The 17,338-nt window shown below is 41.8% G+C and overlaps 1 protein-coding gene across 3 annotated transcripts in view; it reads right to left on the bottom strand.

Moving 5' to 3' along the window:
* Window positions 1-17,338, bottom strand: part of LOC106805950 — a 51,085-nt gene that overhangs the window by 31,117 nt on the left and 2,630 nt on the right. For 2 of the 3 annotated variants that reach the window (XM_014807744.1, XM_014807746.1), the window contains exons 1-2: window positions 17,282-17,338; window positions 1,339-1,965 (exon numbers count right to left, since the gene is read on the bottom strand). In XM_014807744.1, the coding sequence (XP_014663230.1) occupies window positions 1,339-1,921 (583 nt within the window). In that variant the 5' untranslated portion in view covers window positions 1,922-1,965; window positions 17,282-17,338. The remainder of the gene's footprint in view (window positions 1-1,338; window positions 1,966-17,281) is intronic. The other variant, XM_014807745.1, reaches the window with a different exon arrangement.

The following is a 17,338-nucleotide window of genomic DNA, read 5'->3' as shown; positions in this document are numbered from 1 at the left end:
CGTAATAAAACTCATGTCGATTTGAGGTGATTTTGGGCTGTACATTGCCGATCAGTATTTATAGCACCGACCAGATCGTAGCGTTCTGCAGGAAACGTAGACTGGTTCGCGGGCCCAGTGTTTGTACCACCACAAGCAGTTCTCTAGCACAAACAGAGCAAGCTTGACGCCGGGACCAGTCTACATAAAACGAGTACTCTTTATATTTTTAAATCAAACCTTTTTGTAAATACTGTGAATAAAATTTTAAATTCACAAAGCCATTGGACAGACACTTACACATGTGGCTACACAACTGAGTTTGACACACAAGGAATATCGACTGGGAACACGAGCAGCTGCTTGTGTTGCTTAGCCATGTGCCATCTTTAAATGACATCACCTTTGTCACCACCGACCCTGAAGACACTGGTCATTGCTGCTATGCGAAACCTGTTAGCTCTCCCATCACATTGGGCTAGCCATTTGGACAAAGTACTGCAGTCCCTGGATTGTCGTTACGCAGGGCCACATATTTTGAATCATGTTCACAATTAATCCATCACGTGTTTTTTATAATAAAGTTGAACATTAGGCGACTCGGTTACATGTATGCTGTTAATGGTTATGTTTATATACCATTTTGTTATTGAGATGCACGGTGATAATAGTGGTGCATATATGTGAAGTGGATGTTTATTCTTTTAAGTGTGCTCAGGAGTTCTGTAATGTTTATTGAGATTCACAGTGATATTAGTCGTGCATATGTGAAGTGGGTGGTTATTCTTTTAAGTGTGCTCAGGAGTTCTGTAATTTAGTCATTATGTATGGTCATGTAATAATGCATAGTAAGTATTTAAGGTACAAATGCCTAACTACTTTAATACTACATATATATGGAAATGTTCTAACATATCTGACGACCAGTGATATAGATCTCATCTGTCCATAGATCACCTTGTTGGTCTCTACGATAGGAAATCATGTCAGATAATGATAACAAATGGTGCATTTAATATGTGTAATATAATGTATACAAATCATACGCTTGGATAAGTAAATTAGTACCAATTTACTGATGAGAAGTGTCACGACATTGTAGTGCGGGTGTCATGTAAGCTAAATCGACATCCCCATTCCCTCATTCATGTAATCACGTTTTCATATTGATCGAGGGCATTATGTGTGGGGTGTGGAATATACTCCCTGCATTGAAGCATTACATACAGGGCCTATACCGTATCAAACATTCTACAGTAACCTGATATATATGTTCACACAAGTCACAGCTCCATCGCAGTCACACTCACTGATCGGGCATCTCCTCATAACACCACTGCCCCTCACTACTCTTCCTACCTTTCTGCCTGACAGCGACCGGTACAGGAGTACCGGTATCATTGCCCTTGAGAGCAACCTCCTCGTTGTCATCGCTGGCAGTCACGTTGAGGTCATCGCTGTTCTTGCTCGACGGGCTCGCCTCATTTTCCAGTAGCTCGAGGTCGTCGTCCTGGATGTTGTCATCCGACCGGCTTGTCGATTTAACCGCGGCACTGACTGCTTCATCGATTTTTAACGCTGCCTCATTGTCATTATCATCCTCATTATTTTCCTCAGCTAGGGTGTTGCCCGCGCCCGCGTCCACGCAGGCATCACCGTTGCCATGAAGTGGTGGTGACGTGACAGGTGTGGTCAGCACCGCGCTGCTATCGGTCGACTCATGCTTGACGGCGGATGCATTGATGCTGGTGCTGCTGTTGGGTGTGGCACATTTCTGGCCACATCCGTGGAGAATGTCGCTATCGCCATCGCCATCAGTTGCATCTGCTTCTGCAGTCGTGACGTTGCCCTCGCTCTCACGCATGCCGTTTACCACGCTCTGTTCATTGTCTGCTGTATGACAGCCAATTGGCTTGTCAACTTCCATTTCAGGCTGCGTCATGTGTTCCTCACAGAATGACACATGGATACTTCAACCTCGTTATGCTGCAAAAGATCGCAATTCTATTAACCATGACATACATACATGTGCTGTGTCCACAATGAAAATTTCTGGTCAACAAAATGAATGCACAATGCAATGGGATTAGCCGCTAGAAACAGTTGCCGCTGGAGGGCAGCACATCTGTAGCGGTGCAAGATTATCCGCGTACCTGGATGCACACCCTGGACACACTGTGGCGACATATGACAAACTTACCGTACACGCTCTAAAAGTAAACTTTATGTAAGAGGAGCGTCGACAAGAGGTTGCAAAGAAGATTTGATACAAAGGTAAGAACTATGTTCCACGAAATACATTATTTTTATGAGTGATAATGCACAATTTTGGTCAGAATCGGCGTGTGAAATCTCGGCAGATGAACGCTTTTAGAAGTGGCTTGTAAACACTGTCTTGGAATGCATTTTCCTACTGTATTCTAGATGTAGGTTAAGAATTTCCTTCGCATTATTTGGTCGTAGATTTAGTAATTTGTTAAAAACGGACGTTTGAGACCCTGCTTCGATGTTCAAGCTTGTTTAAAAGTTGCTCTATAAATATATATAGAGTATAATAGACAGAGAAAGAGAGAGAGAGAAAGATGGTAATAATTAATATAGGCTTAGGCCACATGCTACAAGTCAATTCAACCTTGTGGCAGCAAGTCATGGGCTATAGTACTAAAGCTAGTTTAAAAGGTACGGTCGATGTTGCATTTGACTCTTGAGATTCAAGCTGAATTTATTTATTTATTTATTTTCAACAGACTGGAAGCATATGACCAGCGTTCGAAATTAGTGCCGACCCGGAGGCCCGAAGCCACCAAGTTTTTGCTCGGGCAACCATCTCTACGAAACTGCCGGTCCTCCTGACCAGCACTTTTTCCCCTCATATTACGCTGAAATACTACGGTTATCGCCATGGCAGTTTAAACAGACTTGTAAATGGGAGCGTATTCTAATAATGCGCTCCGTTCCTGAACGCCTAGCTCTATGGGGTATCCAGAAAACATCTAGAGCGAGGGCGCCATGAACTCCACTCAAGCATGAATCGCACACGAACGAAAATCCTCGCCGACACTCTAAGGAAATCGATTGCGGCATGCTTCGCGTAGCTCATAAGCGTCCTATGTCCCCAGAATGGTACTGCTGAAACGGCCCTGGGTACGATCCGGTATACCGGAACGGTACCCTGGTCACTATTTGATATGCGTTAGGCGTTAGGATTAGGGTTAGGTTAGAGGTTAGGGTTTAGGGTTGGTTAGGGAGTAGGCATAGGCGACTCCCTAGGGACCTGTTAGGTTAGGAGTCAGGCGAGGTACGGGGTCGGCATATTGATAGTACCAGGGTTACGTTCCGGGTAGACCGGACCGTACCCAGGGTACGTTCCGGCCAGTACCACGGGGACATAGACCTCTCAGCTTAGCGTAGCCAAGTGACTGTGTTTTTATAAACGCATAAATAATAGCTTAGGAGATAAGTTCTTGATGTCGCAGAGGTTATCGTGGAGAGTGAGAGGCACTGCGATACAGCCAGTTAATTGATGCAGATACATAATGTCAGAAATCAACCGAGCTAAAGTGTCTGCGATCCCAAATACATTGTACATAACCACATCTTTCGCATTAACTGAATTTATAAATTGATAGACCAATTAGATTCATTTTTAATATATTAGTGCATTATGAGTGTGTATATTACTGCGAGCACCGGCCAGACGCCGCTACCTCGTGAACGACCCTACTACACAGTTCCTGTAAAGTCTGGCTTCAGCGTCGCCCTACGACCCCGCTCTTAATTTATCGGCCTGATGTGACATCGTCACTAACAAGTGCCGCCATAGCGACAGCGCTGCTCATCTAACGTTCTTACTGCGGCTGCACTCTGTGGTGGAAGTTGCTGGGTTCTATGTAAACCCTGTCTATGTCCCAAATGTGTCCTCACATAACACGCGAACACTTAGTGGACATGCACAGAGATAGCGTATTCAGGATCACCTTTCTCAAAAAGATGTTCGTGGGATTCGTTATGAAAGTTGCACGAGATGGCCGTGTACGTTTAAAGTGTCTTCAGATTAAAAGATGGAGTCCCATCATTCGTCAGTAGCAACAAACTATTTGCGCCAAGACAGAATCTAGGATAGCACTCAGTCACTTACCTACTCAAGTCCATACAGCTCGCCAATCCTGCCATAAGAGACGCTCGCCACCTGTAACAATTTAATGCAGGCAAAGACTGCCCAACACGATGGCACACAGCACTACGGCAGTTCGGCGATACGTGCGTGAATGTAACACTACTGACAGTAACAGATATGACATAGAAATTCATACGATTTAAGAATATACACCTCTTTAACCAAATTTAGCTTTTTGAAATTTCACTGTGACATTGTAGCCTCATAATCCAGGCATGTATAGATTCTACTAGCAAACCTTCGGCCAAGTCGAAAATTCTTTCTAACAGACAGTCAACAATCCATGATTTAACCCTCTCTGAGGTAGGGGGAGGGGAGAGGGGGTAGGCGGGTATGGTCGCTGGGGAAAGGGGTACTATGATGGGGGAGGGCGCTGATAGTGGGGGGAGGGGAAAGGGGGGTGAACGGCAGTGGGCTCTAATCAGTGCAAAAGCATGTTCACTTCGCTTTGTTAACAGTCACAAATCCATGTTTAACCCTCCTCTTGAGGCGTCAACAAGCCGTTTTTATCCGACACTTTACTCTTCGCATGTCAGGCGAAGCTGGACATTTCATGCCGTCCTTTCAATCAAAGCCATAACAACTGCCTAGCGTCAGCCGCTGAACCAAAATAAGTTTTCCAATCGCTCCGTCAGACCCACATGTCCTCAGAAAAGGTGTCTAAATCGGCCCATGTGCCCCCATTGCCCTTTGGACCTGTGACCGTCCATATTTGGCACCAGTGATGGTTTTTCTCCCATGATGCTCACTACACGCGTACTATACACGAGCGCCTAGGTTCGATAGGTTTAGATTTGCTGCCGCACATTATGCATTTTTTCCTTCCCCTATACCTTAAGTTAAGAGTGAATGTTCCCCCTTTTCTTATACACCCTCTTTGACCTTTTGACCTTTGACCCAGCTCGACATCCCAACTCGTTTGACGATCCCCCCGATGTTGCCGAATATCCGTGACCGCTACGTCGAGCGCGTTAGATTTGCTGCCCAACTGTTTGTGACCCACGGACGGACGCTACGGCGCTACGGCGGACGGACGATCAAGCGATTCTACAAGCCTGCATTCATGACTATGTCAGATGAGCTAACTAAAATCATGTCTGATTTGAGGTGATATTTGGCTGTACCTTGCCCGACATCCATGTATTCTTTAGCACCGACCAGATCGTAGCGTTCTTGCAGCGAAACGTAGACTGGTTCGCTGGGCCAGTGTTTGTACCACCAAAGGGCATTTCTAGCACAAACAGAGCAAGCTTGGACGCGGGACCAGTCTAATAAAACGAGTACTCTTATATTATTTTTTAAATCAACCTTTTGTTAAAATACTAGTGAATAAAAATTTGTAAATTCACAAAGCCATTGGCAGACACTCCAGCCTACACATTGTGGGGCTACACAACTGAGTTTGACACACAAGGAATATCGACTTTGGGAACACGGCAGCTGCTTGCTGTTGGCTTAGGCCATGTGCAGTCTTTAAAATGACATCACCTTTGTCACACCGACCCTGAAGAACACTGGTCATTGCTTGCTATTGCAAACCTGTTAGCTCTCCATCAACATTGGGCTTAGCATTTGACAAAGAGTACTGCCAGTTCCCCTGGACTTGCGTTACGCAGGGCCACATATTTTGAATCAGTATTCACAATTCAATACATCACGTGTTTTTTATAATAAAAGTTGAACATTAGGCGACTTCGTCGGTTACATGATATGCTGTTAATGGTTATATTTATTATACCATTTTGCTTATTGAGGATGACGGTGATACATAGTGTGCATATATGTCGAGTGGATGTTTATTCTTTTAGTGTGCTCAGGAGAGTGGGTCTGTAATGTTTATTGACGATTTCAACAGTGATATTAGGTCGTGCATCGTGTGAATGTGGGTGGTTATTTCTTTTAAGTGTGCTCAGGAAGCTTCGACTATATTGATTGACGTAAAGCTACAAAGAACCCAATTTGCCCATACAAATTATGATATATCTTTATTCTAAACGCGCGCCATTTACTACAGCACTTAGGCATTACTGCTGACAATAGCTCGCCTAAAGTTAGAAATTCATTTGAAGCCACACCTTGACATTCTTCCACCGAGAGAAATTTTCTTGATGGGGCAGATCTCTTTTTAATATTTTAATGTCTTTGCTTGGACAATGACCTCTACACGAAGTCCTCTTAGATGCGATTTCATTACGTCTTATCCAACAACTGGTCTCTGCGATGAAGTTAGGATTTTCTATTTAAGCAATTTGACGGGCCGGCGCACATGTGGTGCTCCACCATCGCTATCCCTGACATAAGTAACAAGGCCTGGTCAACCTAATTGTATAATGCCCCAACTTGGGTGCTCAGCCACGTTCTTAGAACCTAGAGATAGTTCGATCTTGTTCTGATATTGTGATCAAATAGGCTCGCAACAAATCCGATCGCCGGTGGTTATAAACTTACGCAAACTAGCCGGGTTCTAGTACCTAGGACCATCTGGCTATGTTATTCGATCTATCATCAACAGAATAGAGCAAAAACTTAATATATTGGCTGTTAAAGGGCAGATATTGTATATCAGCGAGCTCTTGAAAGTTAGGTATTAAATATGTTCGATTTGTTATCTGATATGTTGATCAAAATATAGATCGTATGTGTTGATCCCTGTATGTTTTACATCTGCCATGTACATGCTATGCACTTACAATCTAAGGGAATATCAGCATGTGACACAAAAACGATGGCGCATGCATGCACGGTACCAAACATCACAGCAAACTGACCATGGCACCATCATTGTGCGCACGACAGTCACAGACACACTTGCACTTCTTCGCACGCACACTCACGCCTCCGTTCGCACTTGCACACAGACAATACGACTGGCACTTCACACAGGCACACTCTCGCTGCTGCACACTCTGCCCTCCGTTCGAACTATGCCAACGTACTCGCATTCGCTCGGTATGCCCACACACACACGCATGCACAACATTTTGCAGGTTAGCATGGCTGTAGCAACAAAACCGTTGGCCAAGTATTACTGTGCAATGATAGTGTCAAACGAACCAAATGTAGCTGCTGCAGCTCCCACACTGACTAGCCCTGTTGACAGCCTGTGTCTGATCAGGGTAACCCCCCCCCCCCCCACCCACGCACACCAGCCACCTAGCACGCACCACTACCCACCCACGCGACAACAACTCCTACCAGACACTGTTGCACCTGCCATTACAAACGGCAGAGATTAAAATGTGGCCCACGTTCAACTTTTAGGCGTTTCTGCAATTTATGCTAACGCACGCACAAACCATACAGCGAGCCCTCTCGTCACTGTTGCGTTCGACAGCAAAATATCACTCGGGCAACACTGTGCTCGGCACGTGTCCATCCACAACGTACTGACGCACCGCCATTCTGTTCCACACTACAACACCAGAACAAACACACACACAACTACAAGGTGAAGATTGGCCGAGCTGTGAGCTGTGATGTCATCTAGCGGCGCTTACGCGCGGGCGCTCACTAGACGGGCCGCGCAATGCTCGATAAAACAAAGAACCTGCGGCGGCTGCAATAGCAGCACTTTTGTCAGCGCGACGTTGCTATTGTGAGCAGCGAGTGAAAGGAAATAAACCGAGGGACTCTGATTTGATCGGCAATGCATTCTCCTCGTCTTGACACACTCTACATAGAATGGATGTTCGTCCTGACTCTATCCATCTCTGCTGACGACATGAACGTTGAGATAGTAATGATGGACTACATCTCGTCGCTGTGTTGAGGACTTAGTAGTGGATCACATTTTATTCAGGGAGAACTAGCACATGCATGACACTCAATACTGAACTTACGGCAACACAGTTTCAAAACTAGGAGTTAATCGAGTAGATTACTTATCACGCGTTAACCGTTCTGGTGCCGTCTCAGTCCTGATATTTTAGCAGATACTTTAAAAATAACCTTTTCGCACGAAAAATGTTTAAGCTTACAATCACTCAGCTGTATTGCTAAATTGATTGCTCGCACTACCTGCATCACAAAATACATGTTTCATGTCGAGAATTAGGGCTTATAGTATATACTATATATGCGCAATATTCGGCGCATAATTACAGCCAACAGTGTTAGACCATAAAGGTAAGTAAACCTGCACACCAAGCAGGACCCAGTAGCGTTACATCTAATTTCACCTACAACATTTTTGGAACGGTATCGCGCTGAAAATTGTCACACATGACGTAATGTCCTGAGTTTATGACTGAAACGCATAATGTATAATTGATTACCATACATGTATATTATTCTTGGCCATCATTGATGTACGTGGCTGTTTTACGCTAATAAGCGAGCGGTCTCCAAAATGCACTCCATCGATCGCTTAGCACTCGATGCCAGAACGCCCTGCCAGGTCTTCAATCGGTGCATGACCCTGCTCGTTTTGGATACGTGCAAACGTGGCCCGTCAGCCACTAGCTGCTCCACAAAAGTCTCCTATCGCAATCAATAGACCCGCATGGCGTCTGTGGCCATTGACTATTATTAACTGGCTGCTCTTGCTTCAGTTCGCTAGGTTGCACTGCCTAGATACAATAACATTAAACTAGCAGCATGATGCGATGCAAACACACACGCCCGGGCGTTCGCGCACTCACTCACTCCCTGACTCACGCATGACGCACGCACGCACGCACCGCACGCACGCACGACGCACGCACGGCACACACACACACACACACACACACACATCCTCACCAGCTGCAGTTACAGCGTAGGTCTATGAGTATGAGGGTGCCCTATATGTTGGAAACTATTCTGATGAATAACTCAATCAAAGAAAGACATAATCCTCTTGTTATCTTAGCCACACACAAAAATGTTACAAATACAATGGGATGATCTAACCCTAATATTACAGAGTAAAACTTTGAAGAGTGGGTGCGTTGCTGCTGCTACAGCAGTGACAGACCATCAATATCTTTTACAAAATGGCTATGACATTTGATGTCATGATTCTAGTTCATGACCACAAAATCACCACCAATGATAGAAGTCAAACAAATTTCCCATGATAAATGCAGCACAACAATTTAGGGCTTTTAATTTCAGCTCTAGGACCACATTCAAAGAAGTTAAAAGATTGAATTTTAAATATATATATACAAACAATGTTACTTGACACATTGAATACGATTTGCAACTATTCCAGTGTTATTTTCACATTAAAGTGTGATACTGCAATCAATCTAATATCTACAACTTCATTTTGATGAAATAGTTCTATCCGTCTTTCTTGTAAAACATTCTGAATGTTCATCAAACACATTCACTCGACAATTAAAACTAATCAATTTGGATAGGCACATGATGCCATTGTGCTATTTACAATGACTAATACAAAGTTTGCCTTCATGTGAATGCTGAGTAATGCTCCATGTATAAAGTTCCACTGGTTTTGGATATAAAAATGCTAAGCTGATGAGACCCTGGTAATGCATTCATGTCAAACCAAATATGGCCATGCAATTCATTATTATGCTTACAATCACTTTAACACTAGTGTACTGCCTCTTCAAAAATAACATGGAACATCCAGTATATTTATAAATAGCAGTCAGCTAAACCTTCTGTCCTTAACCCTATAATGCCCACACCTATGTGTTATTGCAGTAAAAATATAATCTCTTGGCATTAAGTTCTCTGTTATATCAGAATATGATTTTTGACACTCGTTTTTTTTTCAGTTGACCTTGACCTTGGTTTTGGCAATGTATCATATCTGATACAATATGATCACAATGATATCTGATACAATCTAATATCTGATATATCTGATATCTGATATCTGATATATCTGATATCTGATATATCTGATATCTGATATCTGATATATCTGATATATCTGATATCTGATGATATCTGATATCTGATATCTGATACAATGATATCTGATATCTGATGAATCTGATACAATGATATCTGATACAATATTTCCCATTGTATCACATATGATACAGCGACATGACTCATCCCCTGCTGAGATAGAAATGATGCACTCACTCTAACTATGTTGTTTGGTTTTTCCTATGAGTATCATAGATTTATTATAATAACTTCATCTTTTATTATACTCACCTTTACAGCTTGAAATTTTAGTGAAAAGTCGAATGGAAATCACGCATGCCAGTTCATGGAGGCCACCATGTTTGTAACCTGATACCTAGGAACCTGAAAGTGTTTTTTCCTAACAGATGGCAGCACTAGTGTATCACATCTGATACACTTGGCATTTTAGGTCTATATATCTGGTATCTGGAGTTCAGTGGGAGGGGGTGAGTTCAGTGTTCGTGGGGTGATCATATATGATACATATGGCATTATAGTGTGACCACTTGACCAAATGGTGAAAAAACTACAACATAAAAATAGAGAATACTGTCACAGATGGGCCGGACATGCTTCAGATACTTTCACATAAAACTAACTTCAGTTGCATCGATATGTACAGTAAAGAAATATTGTAATCCTTATTTACTATATAGATCTATATATATATATACACTTGGGAGATCAAGTGCATAGTTAGGTAGGTGTCAAATAATTATACATGCTCATCTGATTGTAGTTATTGCATATTACCATCATATATATACGTAATTTCAGGTGCAAAGCCACACTGGACTGCTTGCTCTCTGTACGCAGCTATAAATGCCTACCATTTTTAAAAGATTTAAAGGAACATGGCAGTTCACACAGACAAGTCCAATAACCAAAGCGTATTGTGGCAAATCAATCAAACAAAGGGACATGGTGCACTTATGACAATCAGCTGAGTGACACAATTCAAGATATATATATGTCAATTCTGACTCTCTGAAATACAGGGGTAGAAATAAGGAGGAAAAAAGAGATGGTCTTCCTAAATTACAAATTGTTCTCTAAAAGTAATGCGGCGTGCAAGCGTAAGAAAGAGATTTTACATGGGGATAAATTGGTTTAATTATTCACAATCAATTTATCATCACAATCAAAACAGGAAGAGGGATAATCTGACCAATCATGCACCAGCTTATATCATGCCAAATATTTGCTATAGTCAACACTGGATTAGAAATAGTCAAAACGTGGAAACTTCAAAGAAAGTTACCGTAAAATGGGACCAAAATATTCAATGGTACGTCGGACCATTGAATTTGAAAATCTGATGGTCCTCCTGACTATTTGATGGCCCCGGCTCATCGGACCATCGCTTATTTCGATCCCTAAGATATGTAGCAAATTCTCATATTAAAAGTTTTGCATGTTTGGTCAGGGCCATTGGCAGGGTTCATAGTAGTAAGACACATGTTGAAATAAGGACTTATAAGACCCTTTCTGGAGGCCAAAATAAGACTTTTTTACGCGATTTCACCGACTATTAAAGTACACTAATAATATTTATATACACAATTGCACAGCAGATTTAATTATACAATATTCATTGTATATGTACATTATATATACAACAATTCTTACTCTAAGTCGAGAACAGTTTATAAAACCTAGGGTCCTTTGGCAAAAAATAAGGACTATTAAGTACTTTTCTAAGATTTCACCAAAAATAAGTACTAATAAGGGCCCTTATTTAATTTTTGGCAAAATAAGTACTTATAAGACTTTGGAAGACCCGCTACGAACCCTGATTGGATAGTGTATATTGAGCATTTCAAGGAAAATCTACAACTATTACATCTTAGTCATCTAATTCTAAAAACATTAATCCATTAAAGCGTGTTGTACTGACTGTTACAAAAATCAACACTCTCACTTCTTATAACTACTCTATGAATGGAAAACCACTGAAACATGTAACCCATAACCCCTACTTGGGTGTAGAATTATTTACTAGAAATATCAAACGACTTATCATGGCACAATCATATTAACAACGTTTCAACAAAAGCAAATAGAACTCTTGACTTTGTACGACGAAATCTATCTAAAGCAGATTCTAAAGCTTCCCCTACAGTTAAGAAATTGGCATACACATCACTAGTGAAGCCACACCTTGAGTATGCTAGCTCAGTGTGGGACCCCTACAGACCCAACCTTATCAATCAAATTGAGAAAGTACAGCAAAGAGCAGCACGTTTTGTAAAGGACTATAGTACTTATAGCAGTGTAACTAAGATGCTGCAAGACATGAATTGGCCCTCGCTTCAGTCCAGACGAACAACTAAAAGGCTAACAATATTTTTTAAGGCTAAGAGTAAGAGTAGAGAAATTTCACTACCCCTTCCTAATTATCTGCAGCCTGTAACACGAAATATAGTAGAGGGCATGATCAAAAATACATGGAAATATACACCCGGGTAGACACCTACAAATATAGCTACTTCCCCACTGTTCAAGAATGGACATTGTGCGGATCAGACGACCCCTGTGCGTCATGCCCTAACAGACCTTGTACTGTATTCTTATAGACAAAGACATAGAACAGTCAGTGCTCGAAATAAAGCCTAAAAAAATAAATGATGTGTTTCCGAGAACGGTCTTGGAAAAATTAGGTAGGGTAGGTAGGGATTTTTTTTTTAAATAACAAAATCCGAAAATGTCAAGTGTTTAGAGGTGAGGTGAGTACCATATTCTAGGAGTTTATGATTTATTTTTTGATTGATAATTGATTTTTGAGAATTGATAATTGATTTATTTATTTTTATTTTTTATTTTTTTTGATAAATTTTTATTTTTTTTGAAAATGGAGAAAAGAAAAGGGTCGGCCCCTATTTTCTAGGTAGGGTCGGGTTCTCGGAAACACATCTTTTTTTAGGCCTAAGGGGAAAAATGTGGTTGTCTAAAAAAATATCCCCAAATCTCCTATTTTCAATCACATAATAATAATAAATATGATCAGAAAACACCCAAAAACAGTGGCATAACCAAGATTTTTTAACAAGAGGGGCCAAAAACAGCGAACTGCACAAAATAGTGGATGACTTAATATTTTAATGGCGCCTCCGCCTCCCTCTCCACACCCTACGGCTCCTCTACCTCTCAGCTCTGCAATCTTTGTTTTGGGCGCCATGCGAAAAGACGACATAGTATTCACTCATACTTAATGAGTCATATATATCAATTGGTCCACTTATGATCAGATCATTCAGATGTATAATAATCAGGAGCAGATAATAGGGAAGGAGTGTGACATCAATAAACAAGGAAAATTCGTCATTTACTAGCCTTATAATACCTACGATTTATTACGAGTAACTCAACCAACTTGAGCTCAAATCGGACACAGTACATTCGCATAGCATCGTGCGAAATCGTTTCCTCGTATACACCCGCAATCCGGAGATACAGACTAAAACGTACGACACGATTCTCCATTCTTTGGCCATCAATCCAAATCCATTGCGCGCCTCTAATTCAAACAAAAGGCAGAGCTCTACCTAACGCGCTATTGCTAACTCGGCGAGGCATGTGGCTCGCTGGGAGATTAGGCATCAACACTCGGCGAGATAACCTTTGACCCGGTACACAGCTACACAGGCCACCTCTGCACATAGCTGGCATACCTTCACGCACGCACGCCAACCGCAATCAGTAGCAGCTGATCGGGCTCAAATCTCCCAGCGAGCCACATTGCCCGCCGAGTTAGCAAGCTGTGGTTAGGTAGCTGCCTTTTGTTTGAATTAGAGGCGCGCAATGGATTTGGATTGATGGCCAAAGAATGGAGAATCGTGTCATACGTTTTAGTCTGTATCTCCAGAGTTGCGGGTGTATACGAGGAAACGATTTCGCACGATGCTATGCGAATGTACTGTGTCCGATTTGAGCTCAAGTTGGATGAGTTACGCGTAGTAAATCGTAGGTATTATAAGGCTAGTAAATGACGAATTTTCCTTGTTTATTGATGTCACACTCCTTCCCTATTATCTACTCCTGATAATAATATTATTGCAGTGTGACTCATGACTGGATACTAAATGACATTGGCTACAATTATCACTATATACCCATTAAATAAAAATTCAAGCTGCAACTGAATATATCATGCAAAATGTATTTCAGGTCTCATTGAATCAATGCCAATGGAACACAGAACTTTGTCTAGAATTCAAACCTAAGCTCCTTTAATCATTGTCATTTGAATAGAATCCGTTTTGTATAAAAAAATAAAATTTTCTTCTCAACACTAAGAAGTCTGTTTCAAAATTGATATCATTCTTAACAACTGGAACAGCTATACTTACTGACTCACTGCATGTTTTTTTCAATTTTTTTAATAAGTTTAAAATGGTTGGACATGGCTAACTATAGAATACCTCTATTATCGCTGACACACTCGGTCCAGTTAGTCAATGTTTACCTCTCAGGCAGATTCGATTACATCACTGCCACAACAAATCTACCAGCAACAAGTCATTTGTCTCTTCAGAAAAAGCGTTTGTAGTGATCGATAAGTAGTTACCCGTTTACTCGCCGATGAAACTTGTCCACAGTCAAATTTGTTGTCGCTACGAACTTGAGTTATGATACGCATACTTATCGGCCAAAGCACCTATATTACACGGCATTGCTGACCAATGAGAAGCCGTGAAACAACACTAGCTATGGACGCAATGCAGGCCGATCGACAGCCGAAAGAAATTCAATTCGCGGCCAGAAAAATATAAATAAAGTGCGTTTTTCGTCACATTTTTCTTGGTTGTCCACCGGACAATGTCTCAGACTGGTTAGGTTGTCCGGTGCAAATTCTGGTTGTCTCGGACAACCGGACAACGCTCATTTCGAGCACTGACAGTGATGGTGTATTTCAAGTGAAATGAAATACTGATTGCACCATCAGAAACCTTACAACCATGAACTAGCAATCTGACTGGATTATAAGGCCCACATCAACCTAGTGTAAATGCAGTTTGAAGCTATGTAGTAGCATTTTTTTGAAATTTTCAGTGCATCCTGAAAGTTGTAACCATCAGGACATGGGAAGATATAAACGTTTGCTTGTTATAATTAATAACAGTACTGCGTGTGTTGGCATTGCTGATGTCGAACGTTGCATATATCCAAACATTGATCGTATCGCTAATTAGACACAAGAATCGACATATCCGGGCTATCATAGACAACAAAAACTTTACTATATTATAACTTCCTAATATATCCCCGAAACACAGTGCCAGGGGACTCCGAGATACGAACGGCTCGACATACGAATTTTCGAGATACGAACGACCTCCCGTTAAACGCACAGGCACTTGAAACGTCTCAATAAAAAATAAAAAATGTAAACACGAAATGACGATTATGTAATTACTACCAAAGTCTTAATGTTTCTCTACTCTATTTCGCTTATTATTGCCGATAATTACTCGTAAATGCCGGTCAAATGCTCATCTGCAAATCACAAGTACACCGCACGCCCGCCCTGTGCACAAACAACATGAATAAGAGAGCAGGTAGGAAAGCGTGATTGCAAAATTCGCTCGACGCTCGCTTCACTTCACACGACTACAGAACGAAAACACACCAAACAGCCTCCATCTTGGTATCTATGTGTAGCTAAATGTTCACTTGTTCGAATTATAACTCTTTCCTTTGTTCTTACCTACTCCCGCCAGAGATATCTCATGAAATCCTGCAGGAAATGTTCTCTCCGTGAAAATGTAAAGAGGCCGAGATGTCTGTTTATACACGAGTAATGGGGCGCATTGCATGCAGGGATGAGCTGCTGCCTGCCTCTGAGCCTCCGTTTCGAGGCCCGCCAAGCCAAGCATAATGCGCGCAGGCATGATGTCACACACACACGACTACAGTGATCGATCGAAAGTAGCGCTGTTAGGGATTTTCGGATGATACGCCCTCTACATTTTCACGGAGAGAACATTTCCTGCAGGATTTCATGAGATATCTCTGGCGGGAGTAGATAAGAACAAAGGACAGAGTTATAATTCAAACAAGTGAACATTTAGCTACACATAGATACCAAGATGGCCAGGCTGTTTGGGGTGTTTTCGTTCTGTAGTCGTGTGAAATGAAGCGAGCGTCGAGTGAATTTTGCGATCACGCTTTCCTACCTGCTCTCTTATTCATGTTGTTTGTGCACAGGGCGGGCGTGCGGTGTACTTGTGTGTTGCAGATGAGCATTTGACCGGCATTTACGGGTAATTATCGGCAATAATTAATAGGCGAAATAGAGTAGAGAAACATTAAGACTATGGTAGTGAATACATTTCGTTTACATTTTTTTTTTTTATTGAGACGTTCCAAGTGCCTGTGGTTGAACGTAATGTATTCGCCAAACGAATAAAATTAAACATACGAACGTCTTACGAATCAGCCAATCAGTGCATAGGTCTAGTGCGAGCTCTTGAGGTGAGTCAGTTTCAAAGTAGGCAGTGGCTACGGGTACGGCAGCCGTATCTTAATGTCTCGAGTCTCCGGGTACGGCAGTCTATTCGCTTTCATACTTAACGAGACAAAGATGGCAGCGGTGGCGCCAGATTTCGAAATAACGCCTTCGAGAAATAAATTCACGATTTGAGAGTTTAGATGAGCTAGAACCTTAACCCTAACCCTAACGCCAAAAAGGGGCTTCAACGAACGACGGCTGCCGTACCTCCAGCCACTGCGTTAAAAGTACATGACTCATTTAATCATTTAATGTGGTTGTGCTGAGTGTGCTCTCATGATTCATTGATCGCACTTGCTGTACGTAAATTGCTGTACGTCCTATAGGCCAATAGCGTTCGAGATACGAAAAAATTTGTGGAACGAATTAAATTCGTATCTAGGGGATCCACTGTAATAGTCTCAGGTCTGTATATATTACTAGTGAGTAGTGTACTACAAACACAATACCAGTTCATAAATTATGACAAACTTTATGGGTTAGTGTACGAAATTACACTTAGTGACTTACTTTAGTGTAGTACTAGCCCGACCAGGCTGTGCGACGGATTGTCTATACTATTGTTTAGCTGCAGCCAATGATTGAAACGGTATTCTAACCCTAGCACAGTAGCAATACCGTTTCTTGGAGCTAGTGTAGTAGGCCTACCAACCTTACTTTAGTAGTAGTACTTCTACTGATTGCTTTTTAAAGAAAATGTTCTATCTACATTTCATACAAAATAAAGTTCTGTCATTACATACCAATCCAGTGACAGCAATAAACAAAACGATCTAGAATAATAAAGGGTAATAAACGTC

The sequence above is a fragment of the Priapulus caudatus genome, unplaced genomic scaffold (assembly GCF_000485595.1).
Source record: "Priapulus caudatus unplaced genomic scaffold, Priapulus_caudatus-5.0.1 Scaffold134, whole genome shotgun sequence".
Taxonomy (NCBI): domain Eukaryota; kingdom Metazoa; phylum Priapulida; class Priapulimorpha; order Priapulimorphida; family Priapulidae; genus Priapulus; species Priapulus caudatus.
The sequence above is the reverse complement of the archived record's forward strand: the minus strand, read 5'-3'. Positions and strand labels throughout refer to the sequence as shown.